The sequence below is a fragment of the Oncorhynchus clarkii genome, chromosome 6, assembly GCF_045791955.1.
Source record: "Oncorhynchus clarkii lewisi isolate Uvic-CL-2024 chromosome 6, UVic_Ocla_1.0, whole genome shotgun sequence".
Taxonomy (NCBI): domain Eukaryota; kingdom Metazoa; phylum Chordata; class Actinopteri; order Salmoniformes; family Salmonidae; genus Oncorhynchus; species Oncorhynchus clarkii.
The window spans coordinates 55,676,673-55,700,162 of NC_092152.1; the positions used below are offsets into that span (position 1 = coordinate 55,676,673).

Consider the following 23,490-nt stretch of genomic DNA (forward strand, 5'->3'; position numbering starts at 1 on the left):
TCAGAAGTTTACATACACTCAATTAGTATTTGGTAGCATTGCCTTTAAATTGTTTAACTTGGGTCAAATGTTTTGGGTAGCCTTTCACAAGCTTCCCACAATAAGTTGGGTGAATTTTGGCCCATTCCTCCTGACAGAGCTGGTGTAACTGCGTCAGGATTGTAGGCCTCCTTGCTCGCACACGCTTTTTCAGTTCTGCCCACAAATTTTCTATAAGATTGAGGTCAGGGCTTTGTGATGGCCGCTCCAATACCTTGACTTTGTTGTCCTTAAGCCATTTTGGCACAACTATGAAAGTTCGCTTGGGGTCATTGTCCATTTGGAAGACCCATTTGTGACTAAGCTTCAACTTCCTGACTGATGTCTTGAGATGTTGCTTCAATATATCCACATAACTTTCCTTCCTCGTGATGCCATCTATTTTGTGAGGTACACCAGTCCCTCCTGCAGCAAAGCACCCCCACAACATGATGCTGCCACCCCCGTGCTTCACGCTTGGGATGGTGTCTTCAGCTACAAACATAACGATGGTCATTATGGTCAAACAGTTCTATTTTTGTTTCATCAGACCAGAGGACATTTCTCAAAAAAGTATGTTCTTTGTCCCCATGTGCAGTTGCAAACCGTTGTCTGGCTTTTTTATGGCGGTTTTGGAGCAGTGGCTTCTTCCTAACTGAGCGGCTTTTCAGGTTATGTCGATATAGAACTCGTTTTACTGTGGATATAGATACTTTGTACCCGTTTCCTCCAGCATCTTCACAGGGTCCTTTGCTGTTGTTCTGGGATTGATTTGCACATTTTGCACCAAAGTACATTCATCTTTAGGAGACAGAACACGTCTCCTTCCTGAGCGGTATGACGGCTGCGTGGTCCCATGGTGTTCATACTTGCTTGCTATTGTTTGTACAGATGAACGTGGTACCTTCAGCCATTTGTAAATTGCTCCCAAGGATGAACCGGACTTGTGAAGGACTACAATTCTTTTTTTGAGGTCTTGGCTGATTTCTTTTCATTTTCCCATGACGTCAAGCAACGAGGCACTGAGTTTGAAGGTAGGCCTTGAAATACATTCACAGGTACACCTCCAATTGACTCAAATGATGTCAATTAGCCTATCAGAAGCTTCTAAAGCCATGACATAATTTTCTGGAATTTTCCAAGCTGTTTAAAGGCACAGTCTACCTACACTACGTTAACTTCTGACCGATTGGAATTGTGATACAGTGAATTCTAAGTGAAATAATCTGTCTGTAAACAATTGTTGGAAAAAATTACTTGTGTCCTAAACGACTTGCCAAAACTATAGTTTGTTAACAAGAAATTTGTGGAGTGGTTGAAAAACGAGTTTTAATGACTCCAACCTAAGTGTAAGTAAACTTCCGACTTCAACTGTATCCTGTCTAATATTTGTTTATTCTGTGCAGAAAACTGTGAGTAGCCTTTTAACATTACCTAGTGTTTAAAGCGTTGGGCAAGTTTGCTAACAGTCGCTGGTTTGAATACCCGAGCTGTCAAGGTGAAAAATCTGTCGATGTGCCCTTGAGCAAGGCACTTAACCGTCATTTGCTCTAGGGGTACCGTACTATTATGGCTGACCGTGTAAAACAACACATTTCACTGCACCTTTCACTGCACCTGTAAAAAAATTTGGGCCTGTCCTTGCAATTAGTTTATGTTCGCATGTGTTCGTTAGCACTTACCTAGCATATTTGGAATGCTTTAGTACTTGTTAACTATTTGTTAGCAAATAGCCTGCGGCTATGGAACCCTGACCTGTTCACCGGACGTGCTACCTGTCCCAGACCTGCTGTTTTCAACTCTCTAGAGACAACAGGAGCGGTAGAGATACTCTCAATGATCGACTATGAAAAGCCGACTGACATTTACTCCTGAGGGGCTGACCTGTTGCACCCTCGACAACTACTGTGATTATTATTATTTGACCATGCTGGTAATTTATGAACATTTAAAACATCTTGGCCATGTTCTGTTATAATCTCCACCCAGCACAGCCAGAAGAGGACTGGCCACCCCTCATAGCCTGGTTCCTCTCTAGGTTTCTTCCTATGTTTTGGCCTTTCTAGGGAGTTTTTCCTAGCCACCGTGCTTCTACACCTGCATTGCTTGCTGTTTGGGGTTTTAGGCTGAGTTTCTGTACAGCACTATGAGATATCAGCTGATGTAAGAAGGGCTATATAAATACATTTGATTTGATAACACATTTTTGGGGGCTTTTTTTTTTACCTTTGAAAAAACTAATTGCACCCCATGTGTGCACCACTGGTAAAACCATGTATGGTACTGGTAAGGTAGTAAGGTATGAAAATATGCTCTATAAGCTCTAACCTGCTTTAGTTTGGAATGTATGACAATAACTGGTAGTAGCCTATTTATTCACTTCACATTAACCCACTAAAGCCTTAATGTGTATGTTACATCTAAGCAAGGCTAAAATGAAAAGATAATTAGAAGTAAAAAAAACAAACAAGATCAACAAAGAATAAGCAACAAACTTTCCTAACGATTTCCCTGTAGCGAAATTGGCAATGACATGGGTTAGACCATGAAATATGTAGTCTACAGTATGCATAAACTTCAAAACACACTTGTTTTAAAGCCTCTGACATGTACAATAACTACTGATTGTAAGTCGATCTAGAAAAAAAGCAGCAGCTAAATTAATAAAATCCAACTACACTGCATACAGAATACAGACTCTGAACCATTATGGGGACACGTGGGGAGTATGCACCTGTTGAAAACTCGCTCTTCTACCGTTTTCCCATTCGACATCTACATATCAAATTTAAAGTACCAAGTTTTGGAATGAACATTATGACAAGCACAAAAAATGTCAAGTCACAAGCTGGGACCAAACTACAGATCAAGAAATTGAGTATCAGTATAGACTGATGCTGAAAACACATGACTAATAAATACGAGGTGGATCCAATATATCAAACAAGTAACATTATAACCTACCCCCACCAACATGACAACAAAACTAATGTAAAAAAACTAAACCTCAAATTCATTTCTGAAAAGCACTTTAGCAATAGGCTATTAACCCATTGCTAGAAAGAAGAAAAACTACTTACACGGGACTAGAATTCAAAGAGCAATGGTCCACCATCATCTCAGGCAAAAAATCCAGTTTAAAAGAGGCCATGTTTGTGTGTTTCTCCCCTTTTCCAAAGTAAAAATAAAATGGAAAAATAACTCACTTTTTCACACCAGAAAATAAGTCAAGATACACTGCAAACTACTAGAGCCTACTCAGAAACTTTTCTTCAAGAGTGTGAACTTGTGGAAAGAAGCATAGGAGAGGCTGTTGTGGAAAAACTATGGCGAAACTACATGGAGGCTGATGCAAAACTACGAGAAGTAACAAAAAATGGTAAAGAACCAACAAATTCAATTAATTGGACAACGGTTAAACTTTGAACCAGAGTAGAACACACAACAAATCCTCACTGTCCAACAAACTGGGTCTAGATTAACAGAAGAGTAGGCAGGCCACTGAAAGCTGCGGCCCTGGGTCCCACAAAAAAAAGTGCTGATGGGCTGGGGCTTTTTGTGAGCATTTCTCTTAGCCAAGCAGAACTGGGTGCAGCGTCAGATAAATAGAGTGTCAGATTGATGCTGATAAGGACGAGTGACTGTCCGGAATGAATGGGGAACGGGAGCGAGCTGGTAATCCCTGCACTAATATGAGGCTGGGAGACAATCAGGTTCCGGCACTGGGACTCGGTCACCCTGTTGTTCTGTGGCAGTGGGTGGGTGGGAGGGGGGCTGGGTCATATGATATTGGTCGCATTAACTCCCCACCCTAACCCCCTGACCTTAGGAAACCCACAGGCATGGCAGAGAACACATAAACAAGGATGGCAACCTGTGTTAACAACCTGGGCAGTGGATGGCTCTATAACCTTTCCTTTTCTTTTGTTTGCGCCATCACAACAACCAGAGGGGTTTCAAAACCACTATTACGATTTAATAAGCCCACTTAAATTATAGAAAACATTGCTTTCAAGCTTTCTTGACAATTTCTATAAAATGTTTCCCTTGGGCCAACTGAGACATTCCGTGTGACTAACACATTTCCGATAATTACTATAGCTCCTGCCTTGGGCCAATCAGTGTCATTTTGTAAATGCCAGATCTCTATGGCAAGACGCATCATTCACCCAAGTTTAGTCAAAATCCGACCAGTGTGGTCTGAGTTATAGCATGTGGGAATATTCCTGGTTTGGTTGGAAGCATGCACGCACACAAGCGTTTGATGAAAGCAATGTCTATGTGGGAACATTATGGGGAACATGAGATACATCTAAACTGAACAAAAATATAAAAACGCAAAATGCAACAATTTCAAAGATTTTACTGAGGTAAAGTTCATATAAGGAAATCACTCAATTTAAATAAATTCAATAGGCCCTAATACATGGATTTCACGACTAGTAAAATGGAAAAATGGCGCCGGAGGAGATGGCCGCCGTTTTACGGTCTCCTAACCAATTGTGCAATTATGTGGTTTTTTTTGCGATATTTGTAAATTAATTTGTACATAATGTTTCTGCAACCATCTCTTACGGCAGAAGAGCTTCTGGATATCAGGACAGCGATCACTCACCTCGGATTAGACAAAGATTTTTAACAACAACAACGACAAGCAGGACTCACACGATATTCTCCAAACACCCCGCAGGGCAGACATCCCAATTATTCGCATAAGGAAGCGACGCAGAGGAAGTAGAGCCGGATGGCTCGTCCGGATGTGCAGAAGGCGAGTAGGAAAGCTGTCGTTACCGACAATATTACTCGCCAACGTGCAATCATTGGACAATAAACTAGACGAGGTACGATCACGAATATCCTACCAATGGGACATCAAAAACTGTAATATTCTATGTTTCACGGAATCGTGGCTGAATGACAACATGGATATTCAGCTAGCGGGATACACGCTGCACCGGCAAGATAGAACAGCACACTCCGGTAAAACGAGGATGGGCGGTCTGTGCATATTTGTAAACAACAGCTGGTGCACGAAATCTAAGGAAGTCTCTAGATTTTGCTCGCCTGGAGTATTGTGATAAATTGCAGGCCACACTTCTTGCCTAGAGAGTTCTCAGCTATACTTTTTGTGGCTGTTTATTTATCACCACAATCAGATGCGGGCACTAAGAATGCACTCAATCAGCTGTATAAGGAAATAAGCAAACAGAAAACCACTCACCCAGAGGCGGCGCTCCTAGTGGCCGGAATCTTTAATGCAGGGAAACTTAAATCAGTTCTACCAAATCTCTATCAACATGTTAAATGTGCAACCAGAGGGAAAAAAATTCTAGATCACCTGTACTCCACACACTGAGACGTGTACAAAGCTCTCCCTCGCCCTCCATTTGGTAAATCCGACCACAACTCTATCCTCCTGATTCCTGCTTACAAGTAAAAATTAAAGCAGGAAGCACCAGTGACTCGGTCTATAAAAAAATGGTCAGATGAAGCAGATGCTAAACTATAGGACTGTTTTGCTATCACAGACTGGAACATGTTCCGGGATTCTTCTGATGACATTGAGGAATACACCACATCAGTCACTGGCTTTATCAATAAGTGCATTGAGGACGTTGTCCCCACAGTGACTGTACGTACATACCCCAACCAGAAGCCATGGATTACAGGCAACATTCATACTGAAGGGTAGAGCTGCCTCTTTCAAGGTGCAGGACTAACCCGGAAGCTTACAAGAAATCCCGCAATGCCCTGCGACGAACCATCAAACAGGCAAAGCGTCAATACAGGGCTAAGATTGAATCATACTACACCGGTTCCGACGCACGTCGGATGTGGCAGGGCTTGGAAACTATTACAGACTACAAAGGGAAGCAGAGCCGCGAGCTGCCCAGTGACACGAGCCTACCAGACGAGCTAAATCACTTCTATGCTCGCTTCGAGGCAAGCAACACTGAGGCATGCATGAGAGCATCAGCTGTTACGGACGACTGTGTGATCACGCTCTCCGTAGCCGGCGTGAGTAAGACATTTAAACAGGTCAACATACACAAGGCTGCGGGGCCAGACGGAATACCAGGATGTGCGCTCCAGGCATGTGCTGACCAACTGGCAGGTGTCTTCACTGGCATTTTCAACATGTCCCTGATTGAGTCTGTAATACCAACATGCTTCAAGCAGACCACCATAGTCCCTGTGCCCAAGAACACAAAGGCAACCTGCCTAAATGACTACAGACCCGTAGCACTCACGTCTGTAGCCATGAAGTGCTTTGAAAGGCTGGTAATGGCTCATATCAACACAATTATCCCAGAAACCTGGCACCCACTCCAATTTGCATACCGCCCAAACAGATGCACAGATGATGCAATCTCTATTGCACTCCACACTGCCCTTTCCCACCTGGACAAAAGGAACACGTGTGAGAATGCTATTCATTGACTACAGCTCAGCGTTCAACACCATAGTACCCTCAAAGCTCATCACTAAGCTAAGGAACCTGGGACTAAACACCTCCCTCTGCAACTGGATCCTGGACTTCTTGACGGGTCACCCCCAGGTGGTGAGGGTAGGTAGCAACACATCTGCCACACTGATCCTCAACACTGGAGCTCCCCAGGGGTGCGTGCTGAGTCCCCTCCTGTACTCCCTGTTCACCCATGACTGCATGGCCAGGCACGAGTCCAACACCATCATTAAGTTTGCAGACGAAACAACAGTGGTAGGCCTGATCACCGACAACGATGAGACAGCCTATAGGGAGGAGGTCAGAGACCTGGCCGGGTGGTGCCAGAATAACAACCTATCCCTCAATGTAACCAAGACTAAGGAGATGATTGAGGACTACAGGAAAAGGAGCACAGAGCACATCCCCATACTCATCAACGGGGCTGTCGTGGAGCAGGTTGAGAGCTTCAAATTCCTTGGTGTCCACATCAACAACAAACTAGAATGGTCCAAACACACCAAGACAGTCGACACGACAAAGCCTATTCCCCCTCAGGAAACTAAAAAGATTTGGCATGGGTCCGAGATCCTCAAAAGGTTCTACAGCTACAACATCGAGAGCATCCTGACCGGTTGCATCACTGCATGGTACGGCAATTGCTCGGCCTCTGACCGCAAGGCACTTCAGAGGGTAGTGCGTACGGCCCAGTACATCACTGGGGCAAAGCTGCCTGCCATCCAGGACCTCTACACCAGGCGGTGTCAGAGGAAGGCCCTAAAAATTGTCAAAGACCCCAGCCACCCCAGTCATAGACTGTTCTCTCTACTACCGCATGGCAAGCGGAACCGGAGTGCCAAGTCTAAGACAAAAAGGCTTCTCAACAGTTTTTCCCCCCCAAGCCATAAGACTTCTGGACAGGTAACCAATGGTTACCCGGACTATTTACATTGTGTGCCTCCCCCCAAACCCTCTTTTACACCGCTGCTACTCTGTGTTTATCTTATATGCACAGTCACTTTAACCATACATCCATGTACATACTACCTCAATTGACCTGACCAACCAGTGCTCCCGCACATTGGCTAACTGGGCTATCTGCATTGTGTCCCACCTCCCGCCAACCCCTCCTTTTACGCTACTGCTACTCTGTTCATCATATATGCATAGTCACTTTAACCGTACATACTACCTTAATAAGCCTGACTAACCGGTGTCTTTATATAGCCTTGCTACTCTTATTTTCAAATGTATTTTTACTGTTTTATCCTTTACTTATCTACACACACACCTTTTTTTCGCACTATTGGTTAGATCCTGTAAGCAAGCATTTCAATGTAACCTGTAGTATTCGGCACACGTGACAAATAAACTTTGATTGGATTATACAGATTTGCATCTGTCGGTCACAGATACTTTTTTTAAGGTAAGGGCGTGAATCAGAAAATCAGTCCGTATCTGGTGTGACCACCATTTTCCTCACGCAGCGCAAGAGATCTCCTTTGCATATAGTTACTTGATCAGGCTGTTGATTGTGGCTTGTGGAATATTGTCCCACTCCTCTTCAATGGCTGTGCGAAGTTGCTGGATATTGGCGGGAACTGGAACACGCTGTCATACACGTAGATCCAGAGCGTCCCAAACATGCTCAACGGGTAACATGTCTGGTGAGTTTATAAGCCATTGAAGAACTGGGATATTTTCAACTTCCAGGAATTGTTTACAGATCCTTGCGATATGGGACCGTGCATTATCATGCTGAAACATGAGGTGATGGCGGCGGACGAATGCCACAACAATGGGCCTCAGGGTCTCGTCACAGTATCTCTGCTGCATTCAAATTGCCATTAATAAAATGCAATGGTGTTAGTTTTCTGTAGCTTATGCCTGCCCATATCATAACCCTGTCTCATGGTCTGACAAATACCGCTCCATCTATCACCTTTCACCGCAGATGCGGAAGTTCGTCATTGGCGGATTTAGACAGATCCAATGCCAAAGAAAATCCCTAATTTAAAACGGACAGATATTTTTGGGGATTTTTTTATATGCTAATTAAATTTCCACTGTGGCTCGGACATCGACTTGTGGGTTAAAATCGGCCCAGTGCTGTCAGAGATATCACGTACGAACAAACTAATTTACGAAAGCACTAACGGACGGAGACAGATCCACAGTCCCCTTCCCGATTTCATCATGGGGGACAACAAGTAGACTACACAGACAGACATGATATGGGGAATAGGAGACATTGGCCTAACTTATGAATGCATACTGATTAATGGCATATAGTGGTGTAGAACTAGGCTATTGTCACCATGTGTCTAAGTGTTGTCACGATACCAGAATTTTGACTTCGATACCAAGTTTAGTATCACGACAGTGTTTCCGCAGCAGTCATTTTACTGTGGCGCTGTGCCACGCCAAAATCATTGCCACCAGACCAAAACAATAACTCTGAGCACTTTGAAGATGCTAGAACTGTCCACATTTACTTTTCCTCTGCAAACAAAACAAGTACTATGCCACTTTGTTTACATACTCATCTCATTTGTACATACTGTACCCGATACCATCTACTGTATCTTGCCTATGCTGCTCTGTACCATCACTCATTCATATATCCTTATGTACATATTCTTTATCCCCTTACACTGTGTACAAGACAGTAGTTTTGGAATTGTTAGTTAGATTACTCGTTATTACTGCATTGTCGGAACTAGAAGCACAAGCATTTCGCTACACTCGCATTAACATCTGCTAACCATGTGTATGTGACAAATAAAATTTGATTTGATTTGATTTGATTTGAAGTAATGAATAGGAAAATCAGATGGCCCTATATGATATTTTATCCATTTACCTAGTTGACTGTGTTGACTGTTCACTGTGTCTATGAAAAACATTTTTAGACATAAAATTCATCAATAGGATGCTAACTAGTTAAATATCACATTTGGGACCTATTCATTTATAGTTTATTTATGCTGCATCAGTCGGCCTATAGGTGACAATGCTTATTGCTAACGGCATACCTCTTAATATGGACAAAGCATAGGCTATATGCATGGTACAATATGTACAAATACATTTTAAGAAATAATTTCACCAATATGTTATTGGGCTCATTTCCGTAAGTGGAAATTGTATTTTAGATGGTGTCAGCATAATTTAATTGTGATTTATTTTGGAGTAAAATATCCTTTTAAAAAGTCACCTGAGCTTCTTAAGTCCTTCTACATAAAAATATATGCGGGGCACACCGGACCCCCAAAACAAGAGTGGGAGGAACCCGCACTTCAACAGTTTATAGTGGAAATCAGCATGTTTTGCATTATTTATATTATCAATTGATGTTATCTTCAGCTGTAAGCTAGCAAGACAAGTTAGCTTACAAAGCTGAAAGCCACTGGTATATTTTCGCATTGTAAAGTGTTCTAGCCATCATGGACATTGTTTGGCAAACAGTATTAACAGTTTCAACATTTCTACATGCAGTGTCGCATTATTCAAGTGTGTCAATTTCTGTGCGGCCTTGAGTTGGGAGCAAACATGATGCAGCCCAGACTCCTAGTGCAGGCTAGCAATGAGTAAGTGGAGCAGGCACAGTGCGTGCCTCGCACTATAAGGGGGACATTGGCTGTGCAGATAGAGTTGATCCGAGACACACATTTGACACAAGTACCGAAATAAAAATTCCAGGACCAAACTGTTTGTCATGTTCTAGTATTGGAAAGGTACAGAAGTTTCAGTATACAGTGCAACACTAGTGTCTACATTATAGAATAGCAGATGCGGGAGTCATTTTCTAAAATGTCTGCTCGAAACATCCTGATGCCTTTCAACTTTAGAATCTTGATACACTACCATTCTTCACATGCAATTCTTAACCACTACTTGTAGGCCCAACTAGTATCTACTACTATAGTGTCCTTGTGAATTAGCCCTTGTGTGGCATGTCGAACCAAAGCATACCAGTGTAGGCAGAGGGTCCATTGAAGGGGAAAAAGCAAGGGAGAAAGTGTTCTTACCCTCCCATGGTGGGTACCTCCAGGGCAGTGTGGGGAAGCACACATTGTGTCTGCCCATGCTGCTCCGTGGACAGGTACAAGACTTCAGCGTCGATGCTATCCATCCAGTGCCTTTCACAATCACTACAGAAATACAACAAACAGCACAGGACAAACATGATACTCATGAGTCACAAGAAAAACAAACAGTAGATGGAAAGGACTTACAGTGACTGAGACAGACAGTTTGACAGAGGAAAAAGTGTAACATGCATGTGGAGGATAGGAGAGAAATCGAAATGTACATGACAAAATTGGACACACAAGAATGATTTTAAAAACAAATTAATTACAGGCACTGCATGTAGACTAGCCTGTGCATAGACGTTCTTTCTGGATGCAAACAAGGGCAGGCAACCTAGAAAAGGTTACATAGAATGCACAGCTACTAAAGTAGAGTGATTTGTCTTATTGCTTTAAAGACTATATGAAATGAGTGGACCTAAAAATACTGCTATCTCCTTGGCCTACATTTAAAAAACAAATTGCTAGTCTGAGTTACTTTGTGCTTCTCTGAATTATTTGCACAACAAACTCAAGGGATGAGAGAAGCTAGGTCAAGGCATTTGGTTAGATTACAACTACCCTGGGGTGTAAAGGTGAAAAACTGCTTTCTGACACGAAGTACACCGACATATACACTTATATAATTAGCTAGCTGTGTTGTTGAAAGGCCCCAAGATTCAGGACTGTTCATAAGGCAGATGTCCATAGCTACTCCATCATGCCAAAAAGTGTTTAAAGTAGGGATGCACGATATAAAATTGGTAAGCATATCGGAATCGGCCAGTTTAACGCCGATGTGCAAAACCGATGTCAAATCTGACGTGCATACCTATATAAACGTAGGTAGATGACGTAATGACGCCACAAAAAATATAGCGCTACACGTGCAACAAAGCATTCCTAAACTAGCCCACAATGTCTGCTGTGTGGATCGAGCAGTCAACAAGTCGAGCAGTCATTTGAAAGAGTAAGAACATTTCTGCCAGACAACTCAAAGGCGAAATTCCTTAACACCAAGATAATGGAATTCATTTGCCCTTGACAATCAACCGTTCTCTGTCGTGGATGATGTTGGCTTTCGCTGACCGGTCGAGCACTGGTACACACTACCAAGTAGGGGCTATTTTTTAGATGTTGCCCTATCGGAGTTACACAGTATTGTTGAAACTTACATCCATGAGCACTTGCTATGGGCATCACTGCTATTAACATCACAATTGACATTTGGACCAGCGATGTCAGCCCCATGAGCATTGAGTTTGACAGCACAGTGGGTCAACGAGGATTTCGTACTGAGGAAAGCCATATTGCATGCTCAAGAATGTGCTGGTTCTCCTACCGCTGCTGCCATTTCAATGGCATTTGAGAACAAGAACTAGCACCATTCCAACAACTTTATCGAGAAATAAGCTCAACTGCGTCTGCAGCAGACCTGATACACTGTCATGGCATTGAAATGCCTGCTCAACAAAAATGGGGTTTACTTGGGAAAGTGCTCTAGTAGAGGCAGTGAACCAGCAATTCAGTGGCACTCTCTGAGCCTCTACTGTGTTACCACCATGCTCGATGCTACGTACAAGCACCGCTACTTCGATGTAGACAATAAAAACAGGGCTTACGTGAAATGTTACAGACACAGCTGGACAAGATGGAAACCAAACGCAGTGGCAGTGCACACCAAGGAAGAGAGGCCACAGACAGAGCTGAAACTTCACTGCTTGACATGTATTTTTATTTTATTTTTTATTTGACCTTTATTTAACTAGACAAGTCAGTTAAGAACAAATTCTTATTTTCAATAACGGCCTAGGAACAGTGGGATAACTGCCTGTTTAGGGGCAGAACAACAGATTTGTACCTCGGCTCGTTGGACTAGTAACCTTCCGGTTACTAGTCCAACGCTCTAACCACTAGGCTACCCTGCCGCCATCACACCATTCTTGATTTAATGTTGTCTTTACATATACTAAATAATGTGGAAAACTTGTTTTGATTCAGAACGGACCATTATCATGCAAATGTCTCAAAACAGGGGCAGCGGGGGAAAAAATATGTCATCTATGCACTTAAATAGTTAATGGTGGTTCCGGCGGTTCATTTTCATGGCAGCCTGGTAGGCTAAACTCCTGTTGTAAAGAGAAGCAATATGCTTCATATTAGGAAAGTTGAGAAATAAATAGTAGGCCTAGCCTATAGAAAGCTGATGGGAGGGGAGCACGTGATGAAGGGGAGCACGTGATGCAGCGGAGCTGAGCAGACGTTGACAAACCGAGCTCTTCAAAGTTATTCTATTGTTACCTAAATAACGTTGAAACAATATTCTAACATCGGGTGATAAATTGTCAAGTACTTACCTTCCCAAAGAGCCATGGACCTCCGACCGAGAGGCAAGAAGGACGACCAAAACGTTGTTGATTCCCAAGATAACAATAACACTACAGCTAGCAAGATTAGCATTAGCCATCATAATTCAGACGACAGTTCCAAACTGTTGCTCTCAGCAGCCTCTTGCAAGCCTGCCGACATGCTGGCTACTCTCCTCCGGGAAATTCAGGATGGTAACAAAGGTCTTTCTATGAAAATTGATAAGAAATCGCCTGAACTCCATTCTTCCATTGACTACCTGAAATCCTCCATGAATGATCTCATTTTGAGAACGACTGAGGCAGAGTTGTGCATTAGCACAGGTGAAGATACCATCACTCGACATGACCAGGTCTTGATACAACTGCAAAAGGACAAAGCCTACCTCAAAAACAAGGTAGATCAGATGGAGAACCAGAGAAGACGTAGTAATATCCGTATGGTGGGATTGAAAGAGGACAGCGAGGGCCATGACCCGGTCCGTTTCTTCACTCAATGGATCCCGGAGGTCCTAGGCATAATCAACTTCACCAAGCGGCTGGAAATCGAACGCGCCCACAGAACATCAGCGCCGAAACCCCGGCCAGATGAGCACCCACGGGCCGTCCTGATCAGGTTCCTCCGTTTCCAAGACAGAGAGAAGATACTGCAACTCGCAAGAGCCAAAGGGGACATCACCATCGATGGCAAGAGGGCCAGCCTTTTCCCGGATATGAGAGCGGATCTCGCCAGACATCGCAAGCAGTTCAGACCTGCTGCCAAAGCACTGAAGGAGAAGAACATCACTGGCTGCTTTCCCCCTCATTTATGTTAATCTTTCGAAAAGAGACTCAAGCAGCCCTTACCGTGGGCAGTAAATATTCAGCCATAAATATCTATTCACAAAATGTGTTTTCAACTTAGAGAGCTCGCAGGTTTTAGTATACGCCAAGGTTTAGCTAGTAAGAGCAAGATGGAAAGCAAGCAGCAACGTATCTCTACAAGTGTATTCATGTTTGATTGTTGGGATTGTTGTTTTAGTCTGACAATCAGGGTGGGTGACATTTTTTTTCTATGTTTATAGTTTCCTTCCTAAAGAGACACATAGGTCACTTCTGTGTTCAAACCAAAGTTTAAACATTTCCTAACTATCTACATATGATATATGTAACTGAATGGAAATCTTTGAAACCCAACCTATGCTTAATCCACTAAAATATCATATATTCAACGTAAAAGTTCTTAATGGCCCAATTAAAAGGAAAATAAATCTATACATACCTTAAGAAATTAAAGGCTGACATTGTGTTTTTACAAGAAACACATCTTAGCCAGTGAACACAAGAAATTGAAGAGGGAATGGGTAGGACAAGTTATTGCGTCCTCTTAACTCCAAAGCAAGAGGAACTGCAATTTTGATAAGTAGACATCCCCTTCTGCATCAACAACACCATCTCTGATCCCTCTGGCAGGTTTGTTTTGGTGCAGGGGCATATGTTTTAGACCTCCTCCTTGGACCCTATTGAATATTTATGCTCCTAATTTCGATGACCATATGTTTATTCAAAATGTCTTTCTTCAGGTCGCTCAAGCACCACCAGGATGGCTACTGGTTGGAGGAGATTTAAATTTTTGTTTAGATACAGTTCTTGATAGGTCCTCTGATAAACCCTCACTTCTTACCAAAGCCGGCAAGCTCACCATGTCATTCATGAAATATCTCAATTTACTAGACATCTGGAGACAGTTGCACCCACAGGATAGGGACTACTATTTTTATTCACACCCACACGCATAGATAACTTTTTACTTTCGACACAACTGTTTCATAGAGTGTTAGATGTCGAGTATCTCCCCAGATTGCCTAGTGACCATTCTCCTCTGGTATTATCAATCTCCATTTCTACCAAGGTAAATGGAGCATATAGATGGAGACTAAATTCTACACTCCTAAAGCAACCTGAATTTTGTGCATTCATCAAAGAGCAGATCAATATTTTTACTTTGACGAACAAACCCTCCGCTCCTGACAGTTTCATTCTTTGGCACACATTGAAGGCCTATCTGAGGGGACAGATAATTTCCTATACTAAAGGGCTGAAGAGAAAACACGGTGCGGAACTGAGTGCCCTTGAATCTGAAATCTCAGAGCTAGAGAAAACCTACCAAAGAGACCCGACTAAAGATCTATACAGGCTTTTGGTAAATAAAAAAACTGAAATATAATATTCTGAACACATATCAAGCTGAGAGGGCCATCACTAAATCAAAACAGTGTTATTACGAGCTTGGAGAGAAAGCTCACAAAGTATTGGCATGGCAACTGAAAGCAGAGGAAAGTAAGAGGACAATTAATGCTATAGAAACTCTTACTAATGAGATATTTCGACCCTACTGAAATTAATAATACTTTTAAGAAATACTATGAAGACCTCTACACTTCCCAATCAAGCGATGATCTATCAGAGATCGACTCCTCTCTCTCCTCTCTCAACCTCCCATGCCTGTCAGGGGAAGATAGCGAGCGCCTGAGTGAACACTTCTAAGTTCCTGAATTGTTGGAGGCCATTAAATCCTTACCTTCTAATAAATCTCCTGGGGAGCATGGCTTCACTCCAGAGTTCTATAAAGAATTTAGGGAACTGTTGGTCCCATACCTTATGGAGGTACTTAAAAAAGCCAGGGAAGACAACTGCTTTCTAGAGTCTCTCTCTCAAGCAGTGATTACTGTAATCCACAAGAAAGGGAAAAACCCGCTAAAGTGCGCCTCCTATAGACCAATCTCTCTCCTTAACACAGATTGTAAACTGGTCACCAAGATGCTATCTAAGAGACTGGAGTCATGTCTTCCCCTGTTGGTCAACCCAGATCAGACTGGCTTCATAATTAATAGATTGTCCTCCAATAATCTCAGAAGGTTCTTTGATACAATTCACCTTGCTAACAAAAACAAAATACCCAGTGTCGCAGTCTCCCTCGACGCTGAAAAGGCCTTTGATAGGGTTGAATGGCCATACCTCTTTCGCGTCTTGGAAAAGTTCGGTTTAGGTACCGTGTTTGTAAATTTGATAAAATCACTCTACAAATCTCCTAAAGCTAGGATTGCTACCAATGGGATTACTACCTCCTCTTTCCCTCTTTATAGGGGGAACAGACAAGGTTGCCCAATTAGCCCCAACCTCTTTGCCCTCGCCATCAAACTGTTGGCTGAGGCTATTAGAACGTGCCCTGACATACATGGCTTTGAGGTGGGCCCCCATACCCATAAATTATCACCTCTTTGCGGACGACCTTATCTTATTTCTAACAAACCCAGAACACTCCCTCTCTCACTTGCAGATCCTACTACAGTGTTATAGTTCTTTCTCTGGATATAATGCCAATTTTGATAAAAGCGAAATCTTAACGTTGTCTGTCTTTGCCCATCATACCATCAAGCACAAGTTTCCTTTTAGATGGTCGCCTATGGGCTTCACATATTTGGACATAGTGGTGGATGGTAATCTGAACAACCTCTATAAACTCAATCTGGCCAATTTGTTGCAAAAGGTGGAGGGTGACCTTTGTAAATGGATGGACTTACCCCTCACTCTACTGGGTAGAATCAATGTAATTAAAATTAATGTCCTGCCCAGATTTCTATATCTGTTTCAATCTCTTCCTATCCCTGTTCCCGCAGCACTCTTTTCCTCTCTCGACAAGCTGACCAGACACGGCAAAACCCCTAGGGTTGGCCTGGATAAACTGACCCTTGATTACAGTCAAGGGGGCTTAAACCTCCCCAATTTTAGAATGTACTACTGGGCTGCACAGTCTAGGTCTCTGGCTCAGAGGTTTGCCAATGGTCCCTCTCCCTCATGGTTGAACATTGAAAAGCTTGAGGTAAATGATGACACTGGGGCAGAATTGTTTTACAAATGGGACAGAAAATCTATAAAACCATCACAGACAACCCTTTAATCATACATTCTGTCCTGGCATGGTGCAAACTGCATGAGCTGTTCAGACGAGGGGGATTCCTTTCCCCTAAAACTCCTTTATGGAACAATAGATTGATTCCTATGTTTTTCCAGAATAGTAACTTTAGACCATGGTCTGATAAGGGGATCACTCTTCTGGAACATTGTTACGAGGAGGGAGTTCTTATGTCTTTTGATCAGCTGAAACAGAAATACCACTTGCCAAACAGGGACTTCTTTAGCTACCTACAACTACGAAACTTTATTAGGGTGACTCTCAAGGGACAATGGAACCTACCTAAGATGTCACCTATTGAACAACTCTGCCACGCAGACCAACCACTGTTCAAGACCATTTCCCGTGTTTACGATGCTCTTATGTCAGGACTAACACTGCCTGAGCTAGATAAACCCCGACTTAGATGGGAAAAAGATCTGGGTATTGATCTTGATGAGGGTCTATGGAGTGACCTATGCAGGGATGGTGTTACATCCACATTGAACTCCAGATACAGACTGATGCAGTTTAATTTCCTCCATCAGCTCTATATCACCCAATCTAGACTGCACAAGTTCAACTCTGATATCTCCTCCCTATGTTTTAGATGTGGCTCAGATGAAGGAACATTCCTCCATTCCACTTGGCAGTGTTTAAAACTACACGGTTTCTGGCAGGGGGTATGCGATACCATATCCTCAATTCACGGGGTTGCATTCCCTTTAGAACAACAATCTTAGGCAAAGCCATACTATAAAGCTAACAGAAATATTGCTAGTGATTGCCAAGAAATGTATTGCCTTGAAATGGAAATTGGATTCCTCCCTGCCAGTTGCAATGTGGAAGTTAATAATTGTATCCCACTGGAGAAAATCACTTACTGCTTGAGGAATAAGTGAGACATTTTACAGAATTTGGCAACCTTTTATTGACTATATAGAGAATCTCCCCCCCACGTCACATTGATTGAATCTCTATATAATCCTCACATAATGTTTCACACGTAATGCATAATATGTAGCCTACAGGTGACCATATGATCCAAAGTCTCATTATTTTTATTTTATGTTTGTATACATAATTATAATTATTTTTATTACGCTCGTCTGTTACTGTCACTTTGTCCTATCATTGTCTAAAATCTTTTCACTTTTGTTTTGAATGTTCTTAATTGGAAAATGCAAAAATAAAATATTCAACAACAAAAAAAAAAAGCTGATGGGATCATCTTTTTAATAGAGACCATCACTCGGTTTTCTCACGCAATGCAAGAGTGCCTTCGGGATAAGTCTCTGAATGTCATTGAGAGGCCCAGCCTTAGGCTGGACTTGAAGCCGATCTAACATCTCTGGGGAGACCTGAAAATACCTGTGCAGCGACGCTCCCCATCCAACCTAACAGACCTCCCAAAATATACAGTGGGGCAAAAAAGTATTTAGTCAGCCACCAATTGTGCAAGTTCTCCCACTTAAAAAGATGAGAGAGGCCTGTAATTTTCATCATAGGTACACTTCAACTATGGCATACAAAATGAGATTTTTTTTCTCCAGAAAATCACATTGTAGGATTTTTTATGAATTTATTTGCAAATTATGGTGGAAAATAAGTATTTGGTCAATAACAAAAGTTACTCAATACTTTGTTATATACCCTTTGCTGGCAATGACAGAGGTCAAACCTTTTCTGTAAGTCTTCACAAGGTTTTCACACACTGTTGCTGGTATTTTGGCCCATTCCTCCATGCAGATCTCCTCTAGAGTAGTAATATTTTGGGGCTGTTGCTGGGCAACACGGACTTTCAACTCCCTACAAAGATTTTCTATGGGGTTGAGATCTGGAGACTGGCTAGGCCACTCCAGGACCTTGAAATGCATCTTACGAAGCCACTCCTTCGTTGCCCAGGCGGTGTGTTTGGGATCATTGTCATGCTGAAAGACCCAGCCACGTTTCATCTTCAATGCCCTTGCTGATGGAAGAAAAATCTCACGATACCATTCATTCTTTCCTTTACACAGATCAGTCGTTGTCCCTTTGCAGAAAAACAGCCCCAAAGCATGATGTTTCCACCCCCATGCTTCACAGTAGGTATGGTGTTATTTGGATGCAACTCAGCATTCTTTGTCCTCCAAACACGATGCTCTCTAGCAAACTTCAGACGGGCCTGGACATGTACTGGCTTAAGCAGGAGGACACGTCTGGCACTGCAGGATTTGAGTGCCTGGAGGCGTAGTGTGTTACTGATGGTAGGCTTTGTTACTTTGGTCCCAGCTCTCTGCAGGTCATTCACTAGGTCCCCCCGTGTGGTTCTGGGATTTTTGCTCACCGTTCTTGTGATCATTTTGACCCCACGGGGTGAGATCTTGCGTGGAGCCCCAGATCGAGGGAGATTATCAGTGGTCTTGTATGTCTTCCATTTCCTAATAATTGCTCCCACAGTTGATTTCTTCAAACCAAGCTGCTTACCTATTGCAGATTCAGTCTTCCCAGCCTGGTGCAGGTCTACAATTTTGTTTCTGGTGTCCTTTGACAGCTCTTTGGTCTTGGCCATAGTGGAGTTTGGAGTGTGACTGTTTGAGGTTGTGGACAGGTGTCTTTTATACTGATAACAAGTTCAAACAGGTGCCATTAATACAGGTAACGAGTGGAGGACAGAGGAGCCTCTTAAAGAAGAAGTTACACGTCTGTGAGAGCCAGAAATCTTGCTTGTTTGTAGGTGACCAACTACATATTTTCCAGCATAATTTGCAAATAAATTCATTAAAAATCCTACAATGTGATTTTCTGGATTTTTTTTCTCATTTTGTCTGTCATAGTTGAAGTGTACCTATGATGAAAATTAAGCCAACAGGATTCATCTCCCCTCACTTAATCATTGTATTACTCCATAGCATTCCACAACATCTTTGTGTCTTTCTTACAAAATTGCATCTAAAAGCCTGTTGACAAATCATGATGCAATAAAAGGAAATACAGCACTCAGAGGCTAAATCTAAGGCCTCATACACAACCCTTTATTTAAACAACACTGTAGGCTATTGTTATAATATATAATGTTATCCTCATTACCGTTATAAATGTGGACATCACAGTTATAGGAACAAAGCATTTATTAAAACAACATAAGCACAAGTGTGTAGAATCCAAATTAGTGTGACACATATGGAAACTGTCCAACTTCACCTATGTTGCTGGCTAGTTACCTCCCAAATAACAACAGGCACCACACCTCTGCAACTAGTAACCACAAGACCTCATGGCAAAAACAAACAAAAAAATACTGATTAAATCAACAGTAAGTCAATAAGTTTAACTTATGTGATAGTGCAAAATGTCAAACGAGTGCATTCAAGTGTGTGGTCTGCGGCCAATTATTTTTTGTTGTTTGTATCCCAGTCTTATTGTGCAACATAATGCAGGTACGTTAACTATAAGGCTGGGATATAAGCGACCCAGAAGAATTGGCCGCAGAACGCACACTAAAGCAAAAAAAAAATACAAAGTACGAATACATACAGAGAAATTATATTGATAACAGGATTTTGTAATAATAAAGTTGGTATGTAAAGAAAGGAGACCACCCCCACAGAAACCATGTTTTCCACCTCTTCCCACCCCGCATAGCAACACAGGTTGGTTTGGAGTACCGTGAATGTGTACCTAATAAACTGGCAACTGAGTGTATATTTTGTTTGTATGTATGTGTTAGGCTTTTTTAAATTTTAAATGTATAAATTGATGGTTCGGATTACGGGACACCAAGGTAATATTTTCAATATTCTGTTCCAGTTTTATTTTTTTTGTCCACCTTTATTTAACCAGGTAGGCTAGTTGAGAACAAGTTCTCATTTGCAACTGCGACCTGGCCAAGATAAAGCATAGCAGTGTGAACAGACAACACAGAGTTAAAGGGTTGTTCAGATTCCCTTAGATCTGTGGACCATACTTTTTGAATGACTAGCTCAGAATATATAGGGTACGGATTCCACATTTGGACCAATGTAAAGCATCATTATGAAATAATGGAGTATGTGCGTGCCATTTTGATTCCCAGTTACAAGCACTTGAATGAACTCATGACTCAATTATATATGCACCAAAATGACAATCTGTCTTCAGTGCCTTGTGAAAGTCTAACACTAAGATCAAATTTTATAACTTAGCAAAACATTTTGGCAATAGAATAAGCTTTCAAATGATGCCCACCTGACCCAGATTGAACATTTTTGGATTGCATAAACAACAAGTTATTTTGTTATGGGCTGGGCTCCAAACAAACTACAAGTGTGCATGCTTCAGTTCCTCAATCGCAAACCTAGGAGAGCTTAATTGTTTGTTCTTGTTGTACCTACCCCAACATTTCAATGGATATTCTTAATTTGTTACTGAATGTATCCAGATTACTTTCAGATTTCATTACTGGCAAATGCTGTGAAAAGTACAGTAAATGTAAAATGCACATCCAATTAAAAATGTAATGTTTGGATTCAGGTGAACTGTTGTGTCCTCACCTTTGGTGTTGACAATGTCCCCATAATCTCCAAAGTGTTCTCATGCATTTGCTTTTTATATTTCTTATGTTAGAAACATTTCAATTCGGCCATAAGAAGGCTACGATGGCAATCATGTTTAGAACCTCGTGCTTTTTCTGCCCATGTGATGAAAATGAATCTCTGGCCATGACTTAAATAGCCTACTTGCCCTGCATCAAGGCATTGAAATAGCCATATTGTTTCAGTGACCCAACAGGCTACTACTACTAGAGCTCTCTGAATACCATTTTAAGCCAGCTGAGACCATTGCTTAAAAGGACTTTATGGGGATGTAGTCTACCTCTAAGCAGTAGATTCTAATCAGAGAGAAGGGGGGCTGAGAATGCCTAGCCTGATGACTTACCCTGGGTTTGCTTGTCACGTAGGTAATGGTTCTTCCCCCTTTATCCTGTTAACAAATAGATACATATAATGACCAAATCTGTGCGATTGACATTTAACAGCCACTGATTCTCACTTTCGCATTTTAAGCAATAAGACAAGAGTCAGGGCTGATGATCTGCTTCCGAGATCTAAACCTGCTAACATAAATAGTCAAGTTCTCCAGTTTGGAGGACTCCATGGTTCCATGACATCTCAACTGCATTGAATAACTAAAACAAGCCATCTTCAACTTGTCATGCATACCACCCCCATCCAGTGTAGCACACTACCAGTGCTATAGGTCAAATTGTAATGCACCAGTGACATGACTGAATTATTTGTATGCAATCAGTTTCTATAAATGTGTCAATACTTCAAACATTGCTTATGCTGCATCTTGTATGCATAATGAAAAATGTATGTCATGTGAGGTTATGACCACTGGTCTGTTCAACTAAACTCCATCTCATAAAATTAGTCATTACTCCAAACGAACTTGTAGAGAACCATACATCAGCAATTCTCTAGACACATAACAGTTGCATTTGACAGCTACATTCTTATGTATGAAAACGCTAGATTTGAAAATAGGTTACATTGAATATGGATACAGCGAACTGTAGGCATGTGACTTGCCGGTGCACTGCAGAGATCCATCGAAGTCACACTTATGAAGACACCAGTCAGAATAATTTTTGTTTTGTCGTGATATCTAACAACAATTACTGTATACTGGCAACTTAAATAGTTGCCCTTGAAGAACACAAGCCTCAACCACTGTTTTTGAACTGCCACTGTTGCAGCTCACTCATATGTGGCCTGAGAACAGACGTTCGAGGGAAGTAGACTGACCTCAACCCTCATTTAGTTAGTTTACGAACGTTACTAGCTAACTATTATATTGATTGATGCAAGGGTTTTAAAAATTGGAAATGTTCAACAGATCTCGTCTCAATTCAACATTTAGACATTTTTGTTCAAACGTTAGGCGAGTAGAAATAAATAGATGCTTTGCGTGTTTGTTTATAGTGTATTGAGCATCAAATCCAATATATTAGCAGATGTGGCAGCTAACAGTAACTGTTCTATGAAACAGCAAGTGTTGTTGCTAGCTAGCCAACTCGTAGTGCGAGGCTAACAGTTATCTGTTTAGAACCAGGCTCGGTGGTACTAGTAACGTTAGCTTGTTGATTAGCACACCTACTGGCTATTTCAGTCTTCTGTTAGCTAAATGCAAACATTATCAAAAGAAGAATCATGCGTATTTGGGAACATTAGCTAGCAGTTATGTTTTTGTTGTTGTAAGAATGGTTCCATTTAGCAAACAGGTAGCTAGTTTTCTGGAAAGCAGTTTAATGACGCATGTTGTTTGTGACTCTCTTTGCTGAGCCAGCTGACTGATCCATAAACAAGCCGAATGTGCGCCGCTATCTAGCGTCGGATAACACATTTATTTGATAGCTAGATAAATTAGCTGGCGAATAATTTTACTTTTACCCTACTTACCTGTGTGATGTCTTAAATGCGACTACCTACGTGTTTAGCCAACACAGTGTGTTATCACTATGCTAGGTGTATGTTTGGTAGTTTAATAATTGTTTCGATTATTTTCTTGTCCAGCTCACTTTTAGACTTGCACTTCTATCTTGCAAAATGGCGGTTTTTCCTGCATTTACCATCAAACTCTCGGAAACAGGGGATTGGGGGTGTGACCGTCGGGGATGTTTTTTTAATTTAA

General features: G+C 41.9%; 1 protein-coding gene across 50 annotated transcripts in view; it reads right to left on the minus strand.

The window, feature by feature from the left end:
- LOC139411311 (cugbp, Elav-like family member 1) overlaps positions 1-23,490 on the minus strand; it is a 56,214-nt gene that overhangs the window by 31,355 nt on the left and 1,369 nt on the right. For 39 of the 50 annotated variants that reach the window (XM_071157476.1, XM_071157504.1, XM_071157502.1 and 36 more), the window contains exons 1-3: positions 23,259-23,412; positions 21,733-21,777; positions 10,495-10,617 (exon numbers count right to left, since the gene is read on the minus strand). In XM_071157476.1, coding sequence (XP_071013577.1) covers positions 10,495-10,598 — 104 coding nt within the window. In that variant the 5' untranslated portion in view covers positions 10,599-10,617; positions 21,733-21,777; positions 23,259-23,412. Of the gene's footprint in view, positions 1-3,098; positions 3,692-10,494; positions 10,618-21,732; positions 21,778-23,258; positions 23,413-23,490 lie in introns of those variants that run through there. The other 11 variants (XM_071157521.1, XM_071157520.1, XM_071157517.1 and 8 more) reach the window with 4 other exon arrangements.